Below are 18,904 nucleotides of genomic sequence, written 5' to 3' on the forward strand. Positions count from 1 at the left end.
AGGGTTGCTCGCCCGGCTTGCTAGTGCAATCCCCCAAGCCGAACGCATTTTTTAGAGTACCTCGCTGCATCCTTTAGCACGCTGAGCCTTAGCCTGCCTTGGGATTTTACTGGAGGCTTTTTGCATAATTGTTGTTGCGACTGTAGGAGGAAGGAGAATAAAATACACGGGCCTGCTACTGGCTCTGCAGCTGAGCCATATCCTCTGCCTCGTGCGGATAGAGGAGAAAATAGAGAAGCAAGAAAGAAAAACAAGACGATGGAGAAAGACGCGCGTCGCAACAGTGGTCCTACGCAACCTAAGCGACGGCGGGTGCAATGACGGCCTACAACAGACACAGCCGCCGGTGGTAGGCGAACCCCCGCTGCAAACGGGAGGGGCCTACTATTCCTTGCCCCGTAGGCCCAGGAGTAGCCCCTAATTAAGTGCCTGAGAATGTAGTTGACAAACGCGCAAAAATGTTGCATTGCGTTGCATTCAGGCGCTGACCTTTGGGAAGCACAGCGCATTCGATCTCGCTCGCGGTACTTACTTAGCAGGCATTTTCACTTCTTTTGAATTTACTATCGTGTATTTTGGCGGTCATAGTTTTGCCATTTTGACGGCATGGCTCCACTATTTGTAAAGCGAAAATGCTAACGCAGGGCTGCTATAACTTCCCCGAGCCCCAATCGAATGACAGCGTTCAGAACGTCGATGTGCCTAGATACGCATTGTAGCACGCATTATTTTTCCAACTTAGCCATCTCTGTCGTCGATGGTGTACATGCGCAAAATAAAAAAAAAAAAGTCCTAGAGCCTAGTACAAAATTGAGAATGTATTTATGGGCTGTTACGTAGGGATGACCGCACTTAAGAAGTGAGAGAACTAGCGAATGGTTTCAAAAACAAGCACATTATTGGGTTGAACTGCGTGCGGGAAAAGGAACGTACACTCGGCGGCGACGCAGCAACAAAGGGCTTGGCTGTCGTCGAAGAAATAAATGCTGCCACTCTCGGCCATGTTCAGTTTAAAATTGTCAACTCACTACCGAGACAGTGCAACACTCCGAGGCAATAGACTACAAAAGGGGCTGAGACAAGTCAACATAAAAGCTATCGATGCTATGCCTCCGCCCACTTAACTTTCGGCCACCCCCTGCTACGCTTTCCTTCCCTTGCATGGAATTCAGTTTGTTACCCTTAGCGACAATCGGTTATCCTCTCTTCGCACTACGTTACTGCCCATGCCCATTTCTTCTTGAGTTTCACTAGAATGTCAGTAACTTGAGTAATTTCTCTGACCCACTCTGCACGCTTCCTATCTCTTAATGTTACCCCTACCATTATATCGTTCCATAGCCCTCTGCGTTGTCCTCAACTTAAGTAGAACCCTTTTCATTATCCTCCACTTTTCAGCCTTATAGGTCAGTACAGGTAAGATGCAGCTGTTGTATACTTTCCTTTTGAGCGATACCGGTAAGCTGCTAGTCATAATGTGCGAGTGCTTGCCAATGATTAGGCCTAATGTTCCAAATAAAGGAAGCAATAAATCAAGGTTCTTTTTTCTACTGCATGCAAATTCTCGCTGCATACGCCCATACGTCACTTTGGATCTATAACACACATGGCCCAGTCAAACTAGACTGTGAGGACGCAGGTGAGTTTCTTGAGGATGCAGCTAGAAAAATCCGAAGTTTTCCCTAGAACAGCAAAAAAAGCCCTTGAATTTTAAAGCTACTGCTTACTCTTTATCTTTTATTTTTTAAAGAACTCGGAACCTGGAAGGTTCGTGAAGTTGGGAGAGTTCTTTGCAGGACCATTTTGTAGGCATGTGTCATCGGTCCGCTTGAAGCTTGACGGCGGTGCTGAAAGATCGATGATCTATTTCAGTAGTAAACAAGTCATCCGTTCTATGCAGAATCGATGTTCGGTGCAAATCAAGGAAGCAGCCCCGCGGATGTGTTTGCGTAAAATATGAGCCACCAGCTTTAGTGTAGTTCAGATATAGAAGAAGATCCTTAAATGTTTGAGTCATGCCAGAGTTTGAATTTTCGGACACCCAGCAACGTAGTAGGGCGAGCTGTCAGTAAAAAGAACCTGTTCTGTGAATTTTGCAAAATAGTCTGCGATTTTTTTTACGGATTTTTGATGCCACCGAACATTTGTAGTGTAAAGAAGACAAAGAACAGAAAAACGCTGCGGCATCGCCATCACCATCGCTTGTCTCCGGCGCCCATCTCGCTCGCGCTGAAGCTGTGCCCTGCGGCTGGTAATTCGACCCTGCTGTGCCCGAAGTACTGCCAGTGCTAGACGTTCCAGCCAACCATTAAATCCGCGCGGAGTTTTCGGACGGCGGGGCGGCCAAAGACATCAGAAAATTTCGTCTTGAAATTCGCCCAGGTGCCAAAGTCCGACTCGTGGTTTCGAAACCACAGATTAGCGACGTCGCTCAAGTAAAAGATGACATTGTTGAGCTTACGGTTGTCGTCCCAGTTATTGTGACGGCTGACCCGTTCGTAAGTGGTCAGCCAATCGTCGACGTCATCATCGCTGCTTCCACTGAAGGTAGCCGGGTCCCGTTGACGAACGGCACCTGTGCAGGTGACTGGCGGAGGTAGGTGCAATGAAGTCGGCTCCGTCATTGGGGTAGTCAATGTTCTGCTGCGAAGTTCCAGGGCGAGATTGGTACAGGGAACTTTAGATTGACCTCCACCAAGTGAAACGCGGATTTAATGGTTGGCTGGAACGTCTAGCACTGGCAGTACTTCGGGCACAGCAGGGTCGAATTACCAGCCGCAGGGCACAGCTTCAGCGCGAGCGAGATGGGCGCCGGAGACAAGCGATGGTGATGGCGATGCCGCAGCGTTTTTCTGTTCTTTGTCTTCTTTACAGTAGGTATTTTTGTTTACTAATAAACAATTTTATTTCCTGTTGCAGAAAATTTATTAAGTCCTTGCACCGAAAAATACAGTACATGCGACTTGTTTAAGAGGTTCCATGGCCCTACACACGAGGTCTTATATTTGAAACCTGGTACGGAGTGGAAGATATCAAAACTAAAACGGCATATGACCCAGAGCCGTAACCTTGCTTTAAACGTTATTATAGCCAAATAAATTGCGATGCAGCACGCGGTTAGAGAAAACCAGACAGAAACTCATGACATCGACTAAATGTTTGTCCCTAGTGAATTTTTGTTATTTCCGCGCATAGTGTGGAACGTGAGGTTTTATCGTCCCGAAGCGGAAAATGTGCTGCGACAGACTCCATATTTGAGAAAAGAGACGATTCGTTGTGTGATGCTGGGCGGCCTGTGATCCGGAAGCAGTACACGTGGTGAGCATACTTATATCGCCTGAAGCAACGAACATTTCTCCCGGGTGCATGAACAGAAGTGGCAATATGTCATTTGAAGGAATGGACATCAGCAGTGATATATTTTTCTACGTGGTTTTATTCGTACATACAATGATCGCGTTCTACATACACAGATATTGGCAACATGCTACGCCTAAATACGTAAGGATCAGCATTTATGGTCAGCAAGAGTATGCGCTAAAGAAGATAAGGAAATATTAGGCAAATAACGACATATGTACACTTCAGTTCATACATATACGTTGTGACGCGTCCTGGATTGAGCGAGTGAGCTAGGTTTCAAACAAAAAAAAACACTATCGTATGTTTGCGCCATATTTACACACGTTGACGCCGCCCTACTTGATAGACATTTGATCGCATCGACACAACAAGCAGGCCACTCGGGGCCGTGAACACAGCAGGTAACACTCATACAAAGTTGGAAAAATTGACTGTACAGTTCGATAGAAGTATAATATATTTTTAAAACCTACTTACAACTTCATAGTGGTTATGCAAAAGAAAACAGTGCAATATATTTTTACATGTTACCACTGATGGGAATACTGTACCGCGACTTTGTTACACAGCAGGAAGTCAGTTCTTTGGACGGTGAGGAACAATGTTTCTATGTACATCTTAAAATTGTATGCCTGAGCTGTCATCCATAAATAAAACATTATTGGAGTATTGTTATAGAGCTGCAAAAAAATATACATGGAAAAGAACAATAGAAGTTATCAAACGTATCGAGATAGAACAGAAGCGGAATATCACTTAATACCACGAACCACAAAACAAGAATGCGCACTCAAGCATTCATTCAACCAGATTCCCGGAACAAGAACGGAACCGTCAGAACAGCCAGAGGTCAAGATTTCTAAACATTTTCCGCTCTATGCACTGGCAGTTCTTAAAGGATTTATTTGAGAAAGAAAAAAAATACCACGATGTTGAGCCATAAAATGCAATCCATACGTTAGCTTTGCACTTCCAAACGGCACAGGATGGTTCAGGTGGAATGCAGAAATGGTTGAACTCTTCTTCGTTGACAGTCAGTTTTGTTCATTGACATGTTTAAAAACAGCATTTGCGTATTCCACGATAAAGCGCTACAATAAATCTATGGTGACTCTGCAAGCCAGTGTAACTCGGCAAAAGTTTAATAGAGAATCTCACTTGAGTTTGTCAGTTGTTTTTCTTAGAGCAATGCAAAATATGGCAAAATATGTCATTAGCGGACAAAAAAAAATGGCAGCATTGCTCCAATCCATTGGAGCAGACCATTCCCACTTTCAGTGTTTTATAAAGCTCCGAATGCGCAACATAAGAGAGTACCAAAAATTGATCGCCATAACACACACACACACACACACACACACACACACACACACACACACACACACACACACACACACACACACACACACACACACACACACACACACACACACACACACACACACACACACACACACACACACACACACACGCACACGCACACGCACACGCACACGCACACGCACACGCACACGCACACACACACGCACACGCACACGCACACGCACACGCACACACACACGCACACGCACACACACACACACACACACACACACACACACACACACACACACACACACACACACACACACACACACACAGACGCCATGAGCATGGCGGAAACGACAGCGAAAAATAAGTTGGCTAAACAAACGCGCAAGCAAGAGCAGATTTAACACAAGCAACGATCAACATTAAATTAATATTGTTTCACAAACGGAGTGATGAGAAATTTTCGCTATTTCTTGTTCCCGGAGCCTCATTTTTCATATACTTCAAATCGGTTCTAAAAAGCGCACGAGCCGTGTTACAGAAACCTTACTTGCGACCATCGATCTGCCATGTCGCTTAACGCAGGATTACTACACTCATTATCCAGTGCTGCCAAAGCTTCTCATGGTGGGAATCGAGCCTATCGTGGCCAGGACTTCATTTATTTGTTTTAAGGCTTGATTGATGCACTCTGTCCTAGTTGCTGTGGCAATGTGCACATTTTTTCGTGAATTTCCTCTATTCTAACCCACGTACTTATTTTCAGTTTAGTTGTTGTTTTGTTTTTTGTTGTTTTTCCACCGCCAGCGAGGAGCGGGTACTAGTCCTCATCCCGGAAAGTCGTCTCAAGGCCCCTAATTTCCGATAATGGAGAGAATCGACCTTCACGCTGCTGCAAACGGCGCGGAAGTGGCAGCCGCGAGTCAATAGTGATCTGTCCGGGCCCTGCTCGACTCGATAGCGCGGCTTGCGACAACGCGTGACTTTATCGAACCCTGCTACGCCGACTAAGGGTACGTACAGAGTGTCTGTGTTTGCGTGCGTGTGCACTGTGTCTCAGGAATGCGAAGGAGAGGCACCGCCATCGACACTATCAGCGTGTCGATAATTTGCCAACAGGGTCATTAGTTTCTAGGAGCACGTACAAGAACCGATCAGCTAAACGACAACGAGCAGTAACAAAGTGCCAAGGACGTTGTCGGCAAGTAACAGTGGACGCAGAGGCTGCGAAACAGAAATAGGAAACAGGCCCAATTGGTCAATGTTAAAACCCTCGCAAAGAACAAGAAAAAAATAAACGGAAAACAAATCATAAGAAGAGGGACGCGAAAAACAAATAAAGGAAATAAAGCAACAAGAAAGAGGCTCACAGCTACCAACTTGCTCTGTTTTCTTACTGCGCATAAAACATGGGTTTCGTTCGCTGTGTGCGTTGCACACCGTGCCAAGTAGATAATGGCGACTGCACGTGGAAATTCTTGCGCTTACCGACAGCTGACAGGCCAGTCTGCCGCCTCCTCCCCCCCCCCCCTCCCCTTAAAAAGAAAGGCAAAAGTTAAATTTGCAATATCAAAACATTTCTGTTTTCTTTCTGACGACCAAACGTCTCTTATCGCCAGTTTACTCTCCCGTGAGCGTTCAAAAGTGATGTCTATCTATTGTAAGTAGCCGCAGTTGAGAGCTTTAGATGTGCAGGTTGCATAGGCTCAATAGTCGCCGTTTATGGGCACATTTCGTAAGCAGAGAAGCGCGAAGGCGCATTTGTGGCCTGATGTGTTCGGAACAGCTGAAGGACGACCAGCGAGACCGTTTTTAAGACGAGATGACGAGATGCTTTTCGTAGGCACCCAAAGAAACGGAGGCGAATGAGAGTTTGCAGAAGACATCATCTGCACTGCAGAACTAAAAAAAAAAAAAAAACGCGATCGTCCTGTGATTGTTATCTTGTTAAGGGCTGAAATAAGATATGAAATACACGAAAATCCAAACCAAACAAGCGCCTATATTTCGCATCTTGGGCGTATTATGCGTGTCTGCGACTTATTAGCATGGCAGTTAGTAGGTTTGTGTATGAAACGTTTTCTCGGACTTTTTTTATTATAGCGTTGTCTAGATAGGGGCATGGCTTGTGCGCTAATTTTCGACTAAGAAAAGAAAAGAACAAGAGAATTGGACAAAAAGGTGGACAGATGTCGTTCAAAGTTATATTTTATAGAGATGGTAAAAGGATTTTTTTTTTTTTGCTAGACGCAACTTATTTGAAATGTTCATCAACATTACGAGACAAAAGAATAGGTCACGCTGCTTCATAATCCGAAAGGCGCGGCGTACCTAAAACCAAGTGCAGAGATTTTTTAAGCGGACGGAGCGCTTATAATTGAGGGATTCGATCATTTTTTATTTTTTTGCTCCTCTGCCAAAGACTCCCAAACCTTACTAAGAAAGCGTTTAAAATTCGAATATGACGTAAGCTTACTTTCCTTAGGTTTCGCCACGGAGGCTGACAAAAGGCACAGTTAAGCCCACGAAAAACTCGATGCGAGCAATGATTATTATAGAATTTCTATAAAGGTTAAACTTTTCCGTCGCTACACTGATGCACTTATGTTGATGTTTTATTCGACTATCATCCTCATTAGTCCGCCTTAGCTATTCTGGGTTCTCAACTCTGTATTAGCCGTTGACTTTTTTTCTTTCTGTTGCTCAGCATATCTATCGCTCTAATTGGCTGGAGTAGGATAAAAGGCGAATAAAAGCAACCAGCTATCCCTCAGAATGTCTAATTATATATAGAAGACATGCACTTACATAGTTATTTGTGTGAAAACCTAATCCAGAAATCTGCTACACCACGTATTACCTTGCAGGCGGAGCAGCTGTGATTGGCCAACAGCTGCATAGCAACAGCTATGCATCAACATATTCCTAGTAACATATTGCTATGCATAATAACTGCATAACAGCTACATAGCAATGCATTACCTGGGCCACAGGATGTCCTGAATTATGGCGCTGCAGTTGTGCAGCCATTGAATAAAAACAGAAATTCAACATGTGACAAATGTGTCTCATTCCGGATATCTATAGAAACTTTGCGACAAAAGAAACACATGTGCAGCACTGCGTTCACATGATATTAGAATTTTAGCCAAAATATTGTTCTCTATATTTTTTTCTAGAGCAATGGCATTCTTAGAATGTAGTGGTTGCGTGGTGCATTATTTCTTTTTTCGACATTGACACAGACACACGGCAATCACCAAAATCAATATTACAAATTAGTTCCGCCTGTTGCTTAACATTTTATCACCACGCGATAGATTTGTGGTAGCACATAAATCATATCTGTCTCCGTGTGGAGTGAGCTCAGCAAAATGCCCCAGAGACACCTCCCGCTTATGAAAACGCCACGATGTGCGAATATTGACATCATGCTGCGGAAATAAATTTTATTGAAATATAGGTAACGCGGGGATTTCATTAGAACAGCAGATGCTAACAACGTTATGACCTGATCTCTTGGACTCTTTAAAAACTAAAGGAGGGAGTAATACTCACACAGATTTACACGCACGTACGCTCACGCACGCACACACACACGCACACACGCGCGCGCGCACGCACGCACGCACGCACGCACGCACACGCACACGCACACACAAACGCGCGCGCGCAGTGACGACCGCGAATAAAAAGCGCGGCGACTCAGAAACCATTACAATACCAGAGTTCAAATGATTGTGAACTACGTGTAGCTTGACTCGGTGCTCTGTAGATAGACAGTTATCTTTGATGGGTACGTAATGGTACTGAAGAAGAGGTTTTTTGAAACCCATCCAGGACATATGTACACATCGTGTTTTTTTTTCATAGTTGATGGTTAGATGTGTAAAAAAGATACATGCGCTAAACGAGAAACTCTGCGTCTTTTTCCTTGGTCATTTATACATGATGCCAAGCACAAAGCTCTGCATCTTCGCCTCGCTCCTTCATGCATGTGAGTGCTGAAGCCTTTCTGTGTATAGCTACAATCAATAAGACGAGACTTTTGGTAGGTTCTGTCTAATGCCGAAAAAGTTCAAAATCAGCTTTCCAGATAACATATTCTTGACATCTGATGACACCACCTCGTACTTTGAAAGAACAAGTTGCAACTTTGTAGAAAAAAAAATCCCTAACCATTTAAGCATGTCCAATATCTCAGAACCAAAAATATGAATACATGTTGCTTTCACATCATATTTTTGGCTCATGGTCACGATTAAGAAAGTTTTAGTTGAGTGCAACCACAAGTCAAGCAACGGCAAAAAAGCACTTTACTATGAAGGTGTACTGCAGCCCCTGACAACGTGTGACTGCCTTTAGACTATCCCGGAACGAGCCTTTGCATGCCGGACACAGTGTCTGCAGGCGCACAATCTGTTAAGCATGCGCTTTAAGACGCCTCGATGCTGCCGCACGTTCGTGGCTGGATGCAGCTGCGTGCTACGGAATTAATCAGCCTCTTTTTACCAGGCAAGGCGACGGAGGGCCGCTCTCGGTGCCCAGATCCTATGGAACGTTGTCAGCCGGAATGTTTGCATTCTCAAGAAAACAGGTTTAAGAGCCACGTTGGACCAGAAACTCCAGTTACCTTACAAGGCTCCGATTTTTTCGTGAGCATGAACTTCCAGTGGATGAAGCAAGAACATGTGGTTGCTTTTAACAGCGATCACAAGAAGGCCAGAGCAGTTTCGAGAATCGTGATTATGATATTGATTAATTTATTTTAATGGCTAAGTCCAGATTGACCGAACAGCGCTATGCTTTAGACCGTTTGGCTTGCACGAGGTTTGGTGAATAACTCAGCTTCTCAAGCATTCTACGCCATTGATATCGATCTATACAGGTCAAGGTAAAGCTGCTGCCTACTGAACATTGGTAGCTACACGACGGCACTTTAGCTAGAGCCCAACATCCACATTGTAGGAGGTGGTTGCTTAAGCCCTTAAGCCGCCATTAATGTGGGCCACGACGGTAGGAGGAGGTCTTAAAAACAGATGCAAGAGTCATGCCATTTTCGGATGACGATATCGGGAGAAGAATTCAGGGGCCTTCTTTCCTCCCGCGATGTACCTGCAGGCAAGAAGAAACTGTTGCGCAGCTGCCATCACGTGCTAATGAGGTCACTGATTTTTCGGTAGTCCCATCACGCCAAGCTGCCTCTCGTGTGATTCGTGTGACGTCGCTCCACAGCGCTGCTGCTTAAGGGGCATGCATTCAATGAACAGTTTATCACCCGGGCACTCTGCACCACCCTCTGTACCAAGAACGTTTTTTCACGCCGTTCATCCGACGAGTCCATCAGCATCTCAATCCCGCGATCTCAGAACGAGGTCACTTCCACCTCAGTTACTCGTTTTCTCATCGCCTGCAGCGTTTCTCTTCAAGCCTGACCGGAAGGCCGACCTGAGGAGTACGTTGTCAGGTGAAGATATTAGCGAGTGATGCCGTAGGTTCTCAGTAAAGCGGGAGCGGCGTTGTTGTCACAGTTCAGAAGTAGCAGTTCCGCTCCCACTTGACGGCGGGCTGCGCGTGAGGCGGGGCCACGATGGAGGCGAGCGTCTCTACTTGGACCTCGGAGTAGCGGCGCGCGGGCCCCAGTGTCTTGCGAAGCGGCGCCACCCTGTGGCCTCCGTGCGGGTGCAGGTCGGGCGCCAGCGAGCTTGCCTCGCAGTAGGTCGAGTAGCTCTGTGACAGGCCTCGGCCCCGTGAATAGCGGTTAGGGTTGCGCCGGATCATGGCCTGCACATAAGCGTTGCGCACCGCGGTCTGCACCTGCGATTAATAGAGAAGAGAAATGCACATGAGTGGGAACTTTACAAAGCGTGGTTGACAAGGTACCTGGATGGTAGTTCTCGCTGGCTTCTAACTCTTAGTCCCACATTGATGGTGCTAAATTCGAGATTTACACATAGCGTGGGCGTCAAGGTTCGAGCTAGATGTAAACTCGTATCACACTTCGTGGCTAGCGTATGGCAAGAATAATCGTGCTTGTCTGTACACAAAGCAGGTCTAAATTGGTTTGAGAACGATGTCACTTTATTTAGCGATGAATACCTACAACAGCGTTGTTCGCTTTATCGAGATTGTTAAAACGAGAGCTTCCAAACCTCCTAGCGAAATGAAACTCCTGCGCTCTTTTAATACAGCCAACGCAAAGCGAGCGACACACAAATCCTTCTCATATCACGAGCATGATTGCACTTTGAGCTTGCAGAAAACAGGAGGTGCATTGTCACAATAAGAAACGACCCCTTAGGAAGTTAGTTTATTCGAGGCCGCTTCAAGTAACCACGAAGCGAGTGACGCTGTGTGGCCTGGCTGACTCACAAAAACACACAAAAGTATGACACCCTTTTCTTGAGTGCTGCCGTAGCGTAGCCAAAACCCTGTCTGTGATTTCTGACGAATCGTGTTCTCGAACAAGCTCGCTGCCTACTGACAGCCCTCGTGTAAATTTGGCTTAGGACCACGATGGCAAATCCGAGGGAGGGCCTTAACTACCACCAAACCAAAGCAAAAAAAAAAAGCAAGCTCTAATGCGATAAAAAGAAGGTCAAGCAAAACAGAAATAAAGCACCAAGACAATGCAATAGCGCCTAATTGATGTAAACGATACGAAAGACAGGAAATGTGCTGTGAATGAGAAACAAAGAAACAATATACCATCCACCTATTCTAGAATGGTGCAGCTTAAAACAATTATTTCTGCTTAAATGGGTTTTGAGATGTGCCCTATCGCATGATTATTATACTGTACTGTGCCTACAAGAGAGAACTACGCATTAAGCGGGCGAGTGCGTCTGCCGCCAACTACTGACTTGCATGAATGTCGGCAGTGCACTTCGATACCCAATAAGAACAAATAAATAGCCTCGTTTGCAGCCTCACTGGCACTGACATTGCATGGACAATGAGGCACACACCGTGTTGCAACGTTCTTATGCGTTGTGCAACGGTTAAGCCGAGCTTTGCTCCTTTTCTGCCCGTCGACGTCGCTAATCCTCCGCAAAAACAGCAACGGAGTTAGGCACTTATGCTAGAGAACGGGCCTGAAGAGCCAGAACACATTAGAAAGATGCGTAATGCCTTACCCGTGCCACTGATACATCTGAACAAAATCACAAACCATTTTTTTACGCCACCAAGACTCCCTCATTTCGCCAGCAGCAGAGGGAACCAAAGTGAAAAAAAAACACAAATAACTTAAAGAACCCAGGGTTTAGAAAAACAGCGGCCAGGTCAGGCCACAAGCACAGCGGCCCGCTCACTAAGGCCGGCGCAAGACGATTAGATGGAATCAGGCGCAAGAAAATCACGACGACGAGGGTCACGTTGTTCAGTGGGAGTCTCCTGACAAATGCAAACTGTGCACGCAACCGCCACCGTGTCCGTTTACGTAAAGAGCCGAAAGAGCGAGTGAGAACAAAGAGACGGCCCGAGCGACTCAAGCGGCTGCGATTTATCCCAACGGGAGGTAGCAGCTGTTGGGGACCCCTTTTGACCCTTAGAGTGATGTCGCACTCGTTGGCCTGTTCCTTTACAAGAGCAAATAAAGAGCGGGCGAACCGAGTGACAATGACCTGCGGACCTGGCTCTTGACAATAGGGACTCTTCTTCAGTCCGCTTTCTTTATTTCTGCGCATGGATTACGCGTAAACAGGTCCCAAGAGCGGCGTTGGATGCTGAGAGTTTCGAGATCTCGGGGAATAAAAATGTCCCGGACAACGAATGGCAGGCAAGTCCGTCTTCAGGGAAAAAGAAGGATGCGGCTTACAATCTCGTTGATGTTACAGTGGCTGCCGGTGTTTTGGATTTCGGGGTCTTCGACCAGCTGTCTGGTGCTTGCTTTTTGCTGCTTGGCTGCCGCATACTGGTTCCGTGGGCGGCAGGGAGGGATTAGTGACTTTCTTGCGGGGTTCTCGAACTGATGCGTGGGCCACCGGCGCGTTTTGCCCGCCCTCGGATTGCTTTTTTTTTTTATCTCCCTCGTTTTTATCCACATCGGAATTATGCAACCACTGTCGAATTGCGACTGCATTTAGTATTAATGGGCAAGGCGACATGGGGAAATAAACGACAGTGCAGGTGTTTGTGTCCGCGCTTATTTATTTTTGGTTTGATGGCCACCGGCACGTTTTGCTCGCCCACGGATTGCTTTTTTTTTTTTTATCTCCCTCGTTTTTATCCACATAGGAATTATGCAACCACTGACGAATTGCGACTGCATTTTGTATTAATGGGCAAGCCGACATGAGGAAATAAACGACAGTGCAGGTGTTTGTGTCCGCGCTTATTTATTTTTGGTTTGATTTGGTTTCACAATTAAGGCTTATGGCGAAGTATAATGAGCGATGACTGATGCGAAGGTTCGGGAATGTTTATACACGTGTGGGATACTGAACTTGGGTAAATTTTCTTCCGGCCCGTGCCATCAGATGGAAGGCATTAATATGCATCGTATTTCTTCAATGAAGCGAAGTCCAAACATTAGAGTAGGAGACGTTGATCAGCTATCTCATGAAGTAAACCTAGTTTATTTGTTTGATACGCTTAGTGATGATACCTGAAGCGCGTTAGAGAGGACAACTGAGATTTCTTCCTTTTCTTTATTCCGCTACTCTTGCTTTCAGTTCCAGCATGCCAAAGCACGTGCAAATGGCGTCTTCGGAATTCAGACAAAGTTACCTGAAAGGCATCTTTTCCAGTGCACTTCTGCATTCAAGCGCGCTGTGGTGTGCAATTTGCTAATTGCAAACTTCACTAGGAAGCAAGGCGCCGGACACATCTTCAAGTGATGGGCACAAGTGAAAGCTGAAAGCCACTACAGATCCTAGGTGGGTCCCTAGACGTGTTTAGGAGACATTAGTATAAACATCCCATGCAGCACAAAATGGGATATGAAGTGGGGGCCTTTATGAGTCCAATGTAGACAAAGCTGGCCAGCCACGGAGGGCTGGATGCGGGTGCTGGAACTGAGGCCGACATAGGCCTGAAGTGAGCTGCCGAAAACAGCCCTTATTGGTCCTACCTGGGACCTATACAGGCAGCTCATAATGGGGCTGGCCACATTCTTCCCGCGTTGCCAAATGTGCATGCTCCGCCAACATCTCATGGCCCTACTTCGGAGAAATTTGGGCAGATCAAAGTTTATTTTTTTTTTATTTCAGTCAGCCCCTCAGTCAATGACATAGGACCGATGCGGATTTAAAGCGGCAAGCCGAACTTGGGCTTGCTCAGATTATTCCCATAGGGGTCTAATGCAGGTAAGTTTCTCCCAATAAATATTTACGGGCATAATTAGGCAATTATTTTATACACGTCTGCCTTTCCTAAATAACTACAACATGACATTTCACAATAATTTCATATGATCAATCTAGCCTCAATGACTTCATGTTCAACCTTGTTCAAGCGGTGAAGTGTGTTCCAATGTGTATGTTCCAGTCTTTTTATCGCAATTTACATGAGCGCGAGAACCAAAGCTACGAAAGTTTGCTAACCGACTAAAGGTGCTAACAACTGTTATACAAATCATCTATAATAGTAATTAGGAGACTTTTTCATACACAAAGCATGGAAAGAATGCGCGCACAATAGTATGTAGACACTCCTATGTGTTTAGCCCTGCTTCAACCATTGTAGGACCCACAGCGGCATTGATTTGGCAGCCCTGTTTGGGCAAGCGCTATTTGTCGCGATAAGAGCCCGCATTTTGTCTTAGCAATCATTCTTAACAAATCTGATAAACATGCGGAAGCGAGTTTCTATCCCCGCCAAGGCCCATATGCATGGGGACCTAAAGCTGTTGTGTGTGGGCAGCCCCAGTTGGGCTGGGTGTTGTTTTTGAACATAGAGCCCACTTGCTGTTGTACGTGCATTCCAATTCCCCAAAAGGAACTGATTTTGGTATCATGAGGGCACGTTCGCCTTCCAGCCCCATTACGGCCGATGTGGGACCTAAAGCTGTTTAACTAAGGCGGCCTCATTTGGGCTTCACGACGGCTTGCCCGAACTGAGCTCTCATTTATATTCCACCTGGCCTCAAGTAACCTTCAAGGCACCGAGGGAGGTGGCATGTGGGCAAGCCCGTTTTTTTGCCCCACTACAGCCGATGTATGTTCCACGGAGATTTATTGTGGGCGGCCCTATTTCGGATCTCTTAGGGCTTTCCCACAAGAAGCCCACATACATGTTCAGTCTGCTTTCAAATAACCTACAACGTACCCTTGTGGCCTGGATGCAGGAATGTGCTTTGCGTTAGCCTGAGCAATGCCGCTATGGAACCCATGTAAGGAAGAAAGACTAGCCCAAATGGGGCTTAAGCACTTGTGTCCCGTCGGGTACCGATGCAGGTATTATGATGGTTGCCCCAGCCATATTTGCCTATATTAGGCCCTCCAAGGCCCCATATTCTGTGCTGCCTGGGATGTCTTCACGAAAGTCGACAGACGTATTAAAGGGCCTCTCCCTTAGTGCAAATTTGCTCAAACACACCCGACGCTACAACTGGCTCTCATCATCTTCTTGGACAGGATACAATTACGTGTGCTCGTATGAGCAGTTGATAATTGGCAGTTTTAAGCTTACTATTGTGAAACTCTGCACCGAAGCGGAACCAATTTTTAGTGTTCTGTCAAACAACAGCCCATTTCTGTATTACTCAAAGTAGCCACAGCTTCTTGCTGTATATTGAGGGGTCGGGTACAGTACTGCGATGAACCGTCTGTATCACCTTTCATGCTTCACAGACTTCCTTTCCTTTTCTTCTTTGTACGTTCGTTCGTGACGTGCTGCTTACGTAACGCACGGTTGGTTAAGATCGTCGTTTTCGTGAATTTTTTCCTCTGTGTTCCTGTGTCAGGCTCAGATAAAGGAGAGCAGATTTCAAGAAGTCGTCCACGCGTGTGACTTGCCTCGCTAAGGCCCACAGCGGCCAAATTAAGATGCAGAATATTACAGCTCTGTTTACAAGCGCGAGCAGACGACTTCCCTGTCACAGAAGAAGAGACCGTAAGCATCGGAGCGCATTTGAATAAGATTCCGCGTTTCCCGGGAACGATGGATAGGCGCCTTTGTAATATGAGCGCTCAGAGAGCCATGCTCGGCTGAATATAATTAGAGACATTCGTCTGAAGACTGAAAAAAGTAAAAAAAAATGGTGATGATGGAAAACAACGATGATTAATGACACGAAACGAAGCACTTTGTCTAAGCATGCAGACTTTTCACGAGATCGATCTCAGGTTTTCATAGAAATTCAGTTTATCAATTCATTTGCATTGGATCAGGCTGCTTATATAAATAAGAACGTTCACAGTAAATCATTCGCCCATGATCGAGCCTAAGAAATGATGCGCCAAAATTATGTGACATGAGTGCCGTTCCTAAGTATGCAACTGTCGCATCGACCATTATGAAGCATTTAGCACCCAACAATCACATTATTGGCTCTTGACGCTCCGCCACTGCGCGCGCACAAATCAATAATTATGTTGTGTCGCTCTGAGGTGAACTCCGTGTTATCCCACCTTTTCCTATGAAACATGTATCTTTGAAAACTATAGCTCTCAACAAGTAAGACATATAGCTCAGTCTTATTGACGGAATAACGCTGAAGCGCGAGCTATGTGCACATGTGGCGACAATTGAAAATGAAAATCGAGCAGATAAATAAGGTTATTGTCTGAGGAAGTACATCAGTACCGTAAGGTATTCTGCTGTCCGATAGCTTATTAAACCTGGAAAGCGCATAAAAAACAACGGACAACAGCAAGAGACAGACACACGAGCGCTTACTTCCAACTGATTTTTATTTTCATGCGAGAAGCAGAAAATAAAAAAATAAAAATAGTAGAAATAAAAAAATAATAGAAATAAAAATTAGTTGGAAGTAAGCGCTCGTGTGTCTGTCTCTTGCTGTTGTCCGTTGTTTTTTATGCGCTTTCCAGGTTTAACATGTCTAACCAACTCGCCCAAACCCTGCCATTAATGTCCGATAGCATCATAGCAAAAAGGAACAAACAATGCAATTCTGCTCATACCAGCTGGAAAAGGCACAGAGTAATTCACTTACCTCCGAGTTGACGAAGCAGTAGAGGACCGAGACAGAGAGGCCCTGCAAATGAAGAAAATGAGTTTATTTGAGGTTACAGCCTTTATCAAAAACAGGTTTTCTAGCGGCCTTATTAAGGTACGTTTCTAGCGCATTATGTCTTACCTCATCTTCCTTTTAAAAATGTATTATTCATCGATAGCGTCAAATACATCGAACATGAAATGTGGGCTTCATGAGAGCAGGCTCCACAACAAAAAAAAGATGCGTCTCGCAAAGGTGTGCGCAGAGGACAGCATTCGCCAAAAACGTTTCGAAAGAAAAAAGCTGCCCTTTAATTTCTAAATTGCACGCTGTACGCTATGTCATCTATCAAATGTGTCTTCATAAAAACAGCTCTAAGAAATATTGTGATGCATCCGAAGTGTCATCCTCCCACTCATCCATTATACACCGAGGCTTTGCCGTGTTGTCCCATCCGATGGGATCATGAGTGTCAGGCTTATTACGTAAACCTGCGCGGCGCTAAAACAAAGTGGCATTGATAAGTATGCGCACACTAAAAGTGTCTCTTGCAGAGTGGCAAGATTATTTTAAAGATCTACAAAAGTCGATCTAAAACAAGTTCTGTACGGAGTGCCCTTAAACCTATTCGAAGTATGGAAAAGTTCGAAGGCCGCTGAGGCCAGCGCTGTAACTCATCAGAGAAGATATCGCTATAGTGACGAGTTGTGATTGATCTTTAGTTGCATCGCTGTTTATACCATTCTCTTTTTCGTTTTACAATGCTTATACATTTGATGAAGACTCCAACCGCTGATTTATAAACTTTGACCTCTTTTCAACGTGTGAAGTACAATAATTCTGTGTTTTTTGTTTGATTTTTTGTGCAAGGTACATTCCTATCTCTAATAGATGTTGAAAAAACGTCATTTCTAGGGCGCGAACGATGGGTATCAGGGCTCAAGAGACGCCCAACGCGGCGTCAGCTCGGGCGGCTTACTGTCAGACGAGCTTTACGTGTGAAGCCTCCGCAAAACGAAAAATAATGCTAAAAGGCATGACTTCCACACTTTTGGCCCCCTTTCGGAATGAAGAGGTGGCAGTGATAGCAGTACTGTCCTATCCAAATATAGAGTGGCGTATCGCAAAAGTTGTCTTTTTTTCTCTGTGCCTGTTGTTGAAGAAGCATTCCGTGGGGGATGAATGTGCCTTTCCTACGCTCTGTTTTCTTTTTTATTACTTTTCAAGAAAGAAAAAAATGGAGACTCAAGGTGCAGCTTCTGTGCGAACAATAAGACGTTTTTAGCACTTTGTCGTAAACCAGCTGCTATTTAGCGGCTTTTCTATAGAAAATCACCTTTGTCAGGGGTCATGCCTAATTCTTGAACTGTAATGTAGCAATTCCATGTCTGCATACAACCTTAAACTACTTTAATCTCCATTTGTTGCGGCCAAGAACCGATGGCATGCCAACTAATCACTTTCCCTACTGTGCACCGAACTATATTGCGATCTTTCTTTGTTCATGTTCAGTGTAGCAGAGATCCATTTCGAATGACTGCAGCCACTCGCGTCTGCTTCCGCATTGTTCCCGATTGTTCGAGTCAGCGTTGACAGCTTTATCAATGCTGCTTCGACGACACGCTTGCTGCTATCGCCGCCGTCGAGTTGCTTAATTCTTTTTCGGCGCAACTGAGCCCGATAAAGTCTTTACTTCAGTGCTATCCCAGTGCAGTCAGTGCAATCCCACCGCGCGATAATATGACTAACGAATCCACTTATTGCCGCCTTATCGAAATTAATAATCAAATGCACCAATTAAGTACAGGCAACATAGCATAAGTGTAGCTGTAGCAGTCTGCAGCCTGACTGTTTCTCATTCCTTTAATGGGAAAGCATACCGAGACGCGTTTTCATATGCACCAACTCATGAGCCTACTTAAAGCTGGAAATGCAATTTTCAATTATCTTCAGTGTTATTTTGGAAAGCGGCCATAAGAGTTTGCAAAGTTCTTTTTTTTTTATGGACGACCAAGGGAAAATAAATTTGGATTCTAAAGCATAGAGAATTTCGTTTTATTACCGCTAATTGGCACCTCTTCTGGTTGTCGTTGCGAGAAAGAATGAGGT

General features: G+C 45.3%; 1 protein-coding gene across 1 annotated transcript in view; it reads right to left on the reverse strand.

The window, feature by feature from the left end:
* Nucleotides 1–9,932: 9,932 nt before the first annotated feature.
* LOC146197912 (corticotropin-releasing factor receptor 1-like) overlaps nt 9,933–18,904 on the reverse strand; it is a 210,036-nt gene continuing 201,064 nt past the window's right edge. Inside the window, exons 11-12 of the mRNA XM_084592542.1 lie at nt 16,793–16,834; nt 9,933–10,491 (exon numbers count right to left, since the gene is read on the reverse strand). Coding sequence (XP_084448668.1) covers nt 10,207–10,491; nt 16,793–16,834 — 327 coding nt within the window. The 3' untranslated portion in view covers nt 9,933–10,206. The remainder of the gene's footprint in view (nt 10,492–16,792; nt 16,835–18,904) is intronic.

Source organism: Amblyomma maculatum, chromosome 2 (assembly GCF_055883805.1).
Source record: "Amblyomma maculatum isolate TAMU_Amacu chromosome 2, ASM5588380v1, whole genome shotgun sequence".
NCBI classification, from domain to species: Eukaryota; Metazoa; Arthropoda; class Arachnida; order Ixodida; family Ixodidae; genus Amblyomma; species Amblyomma maculatum.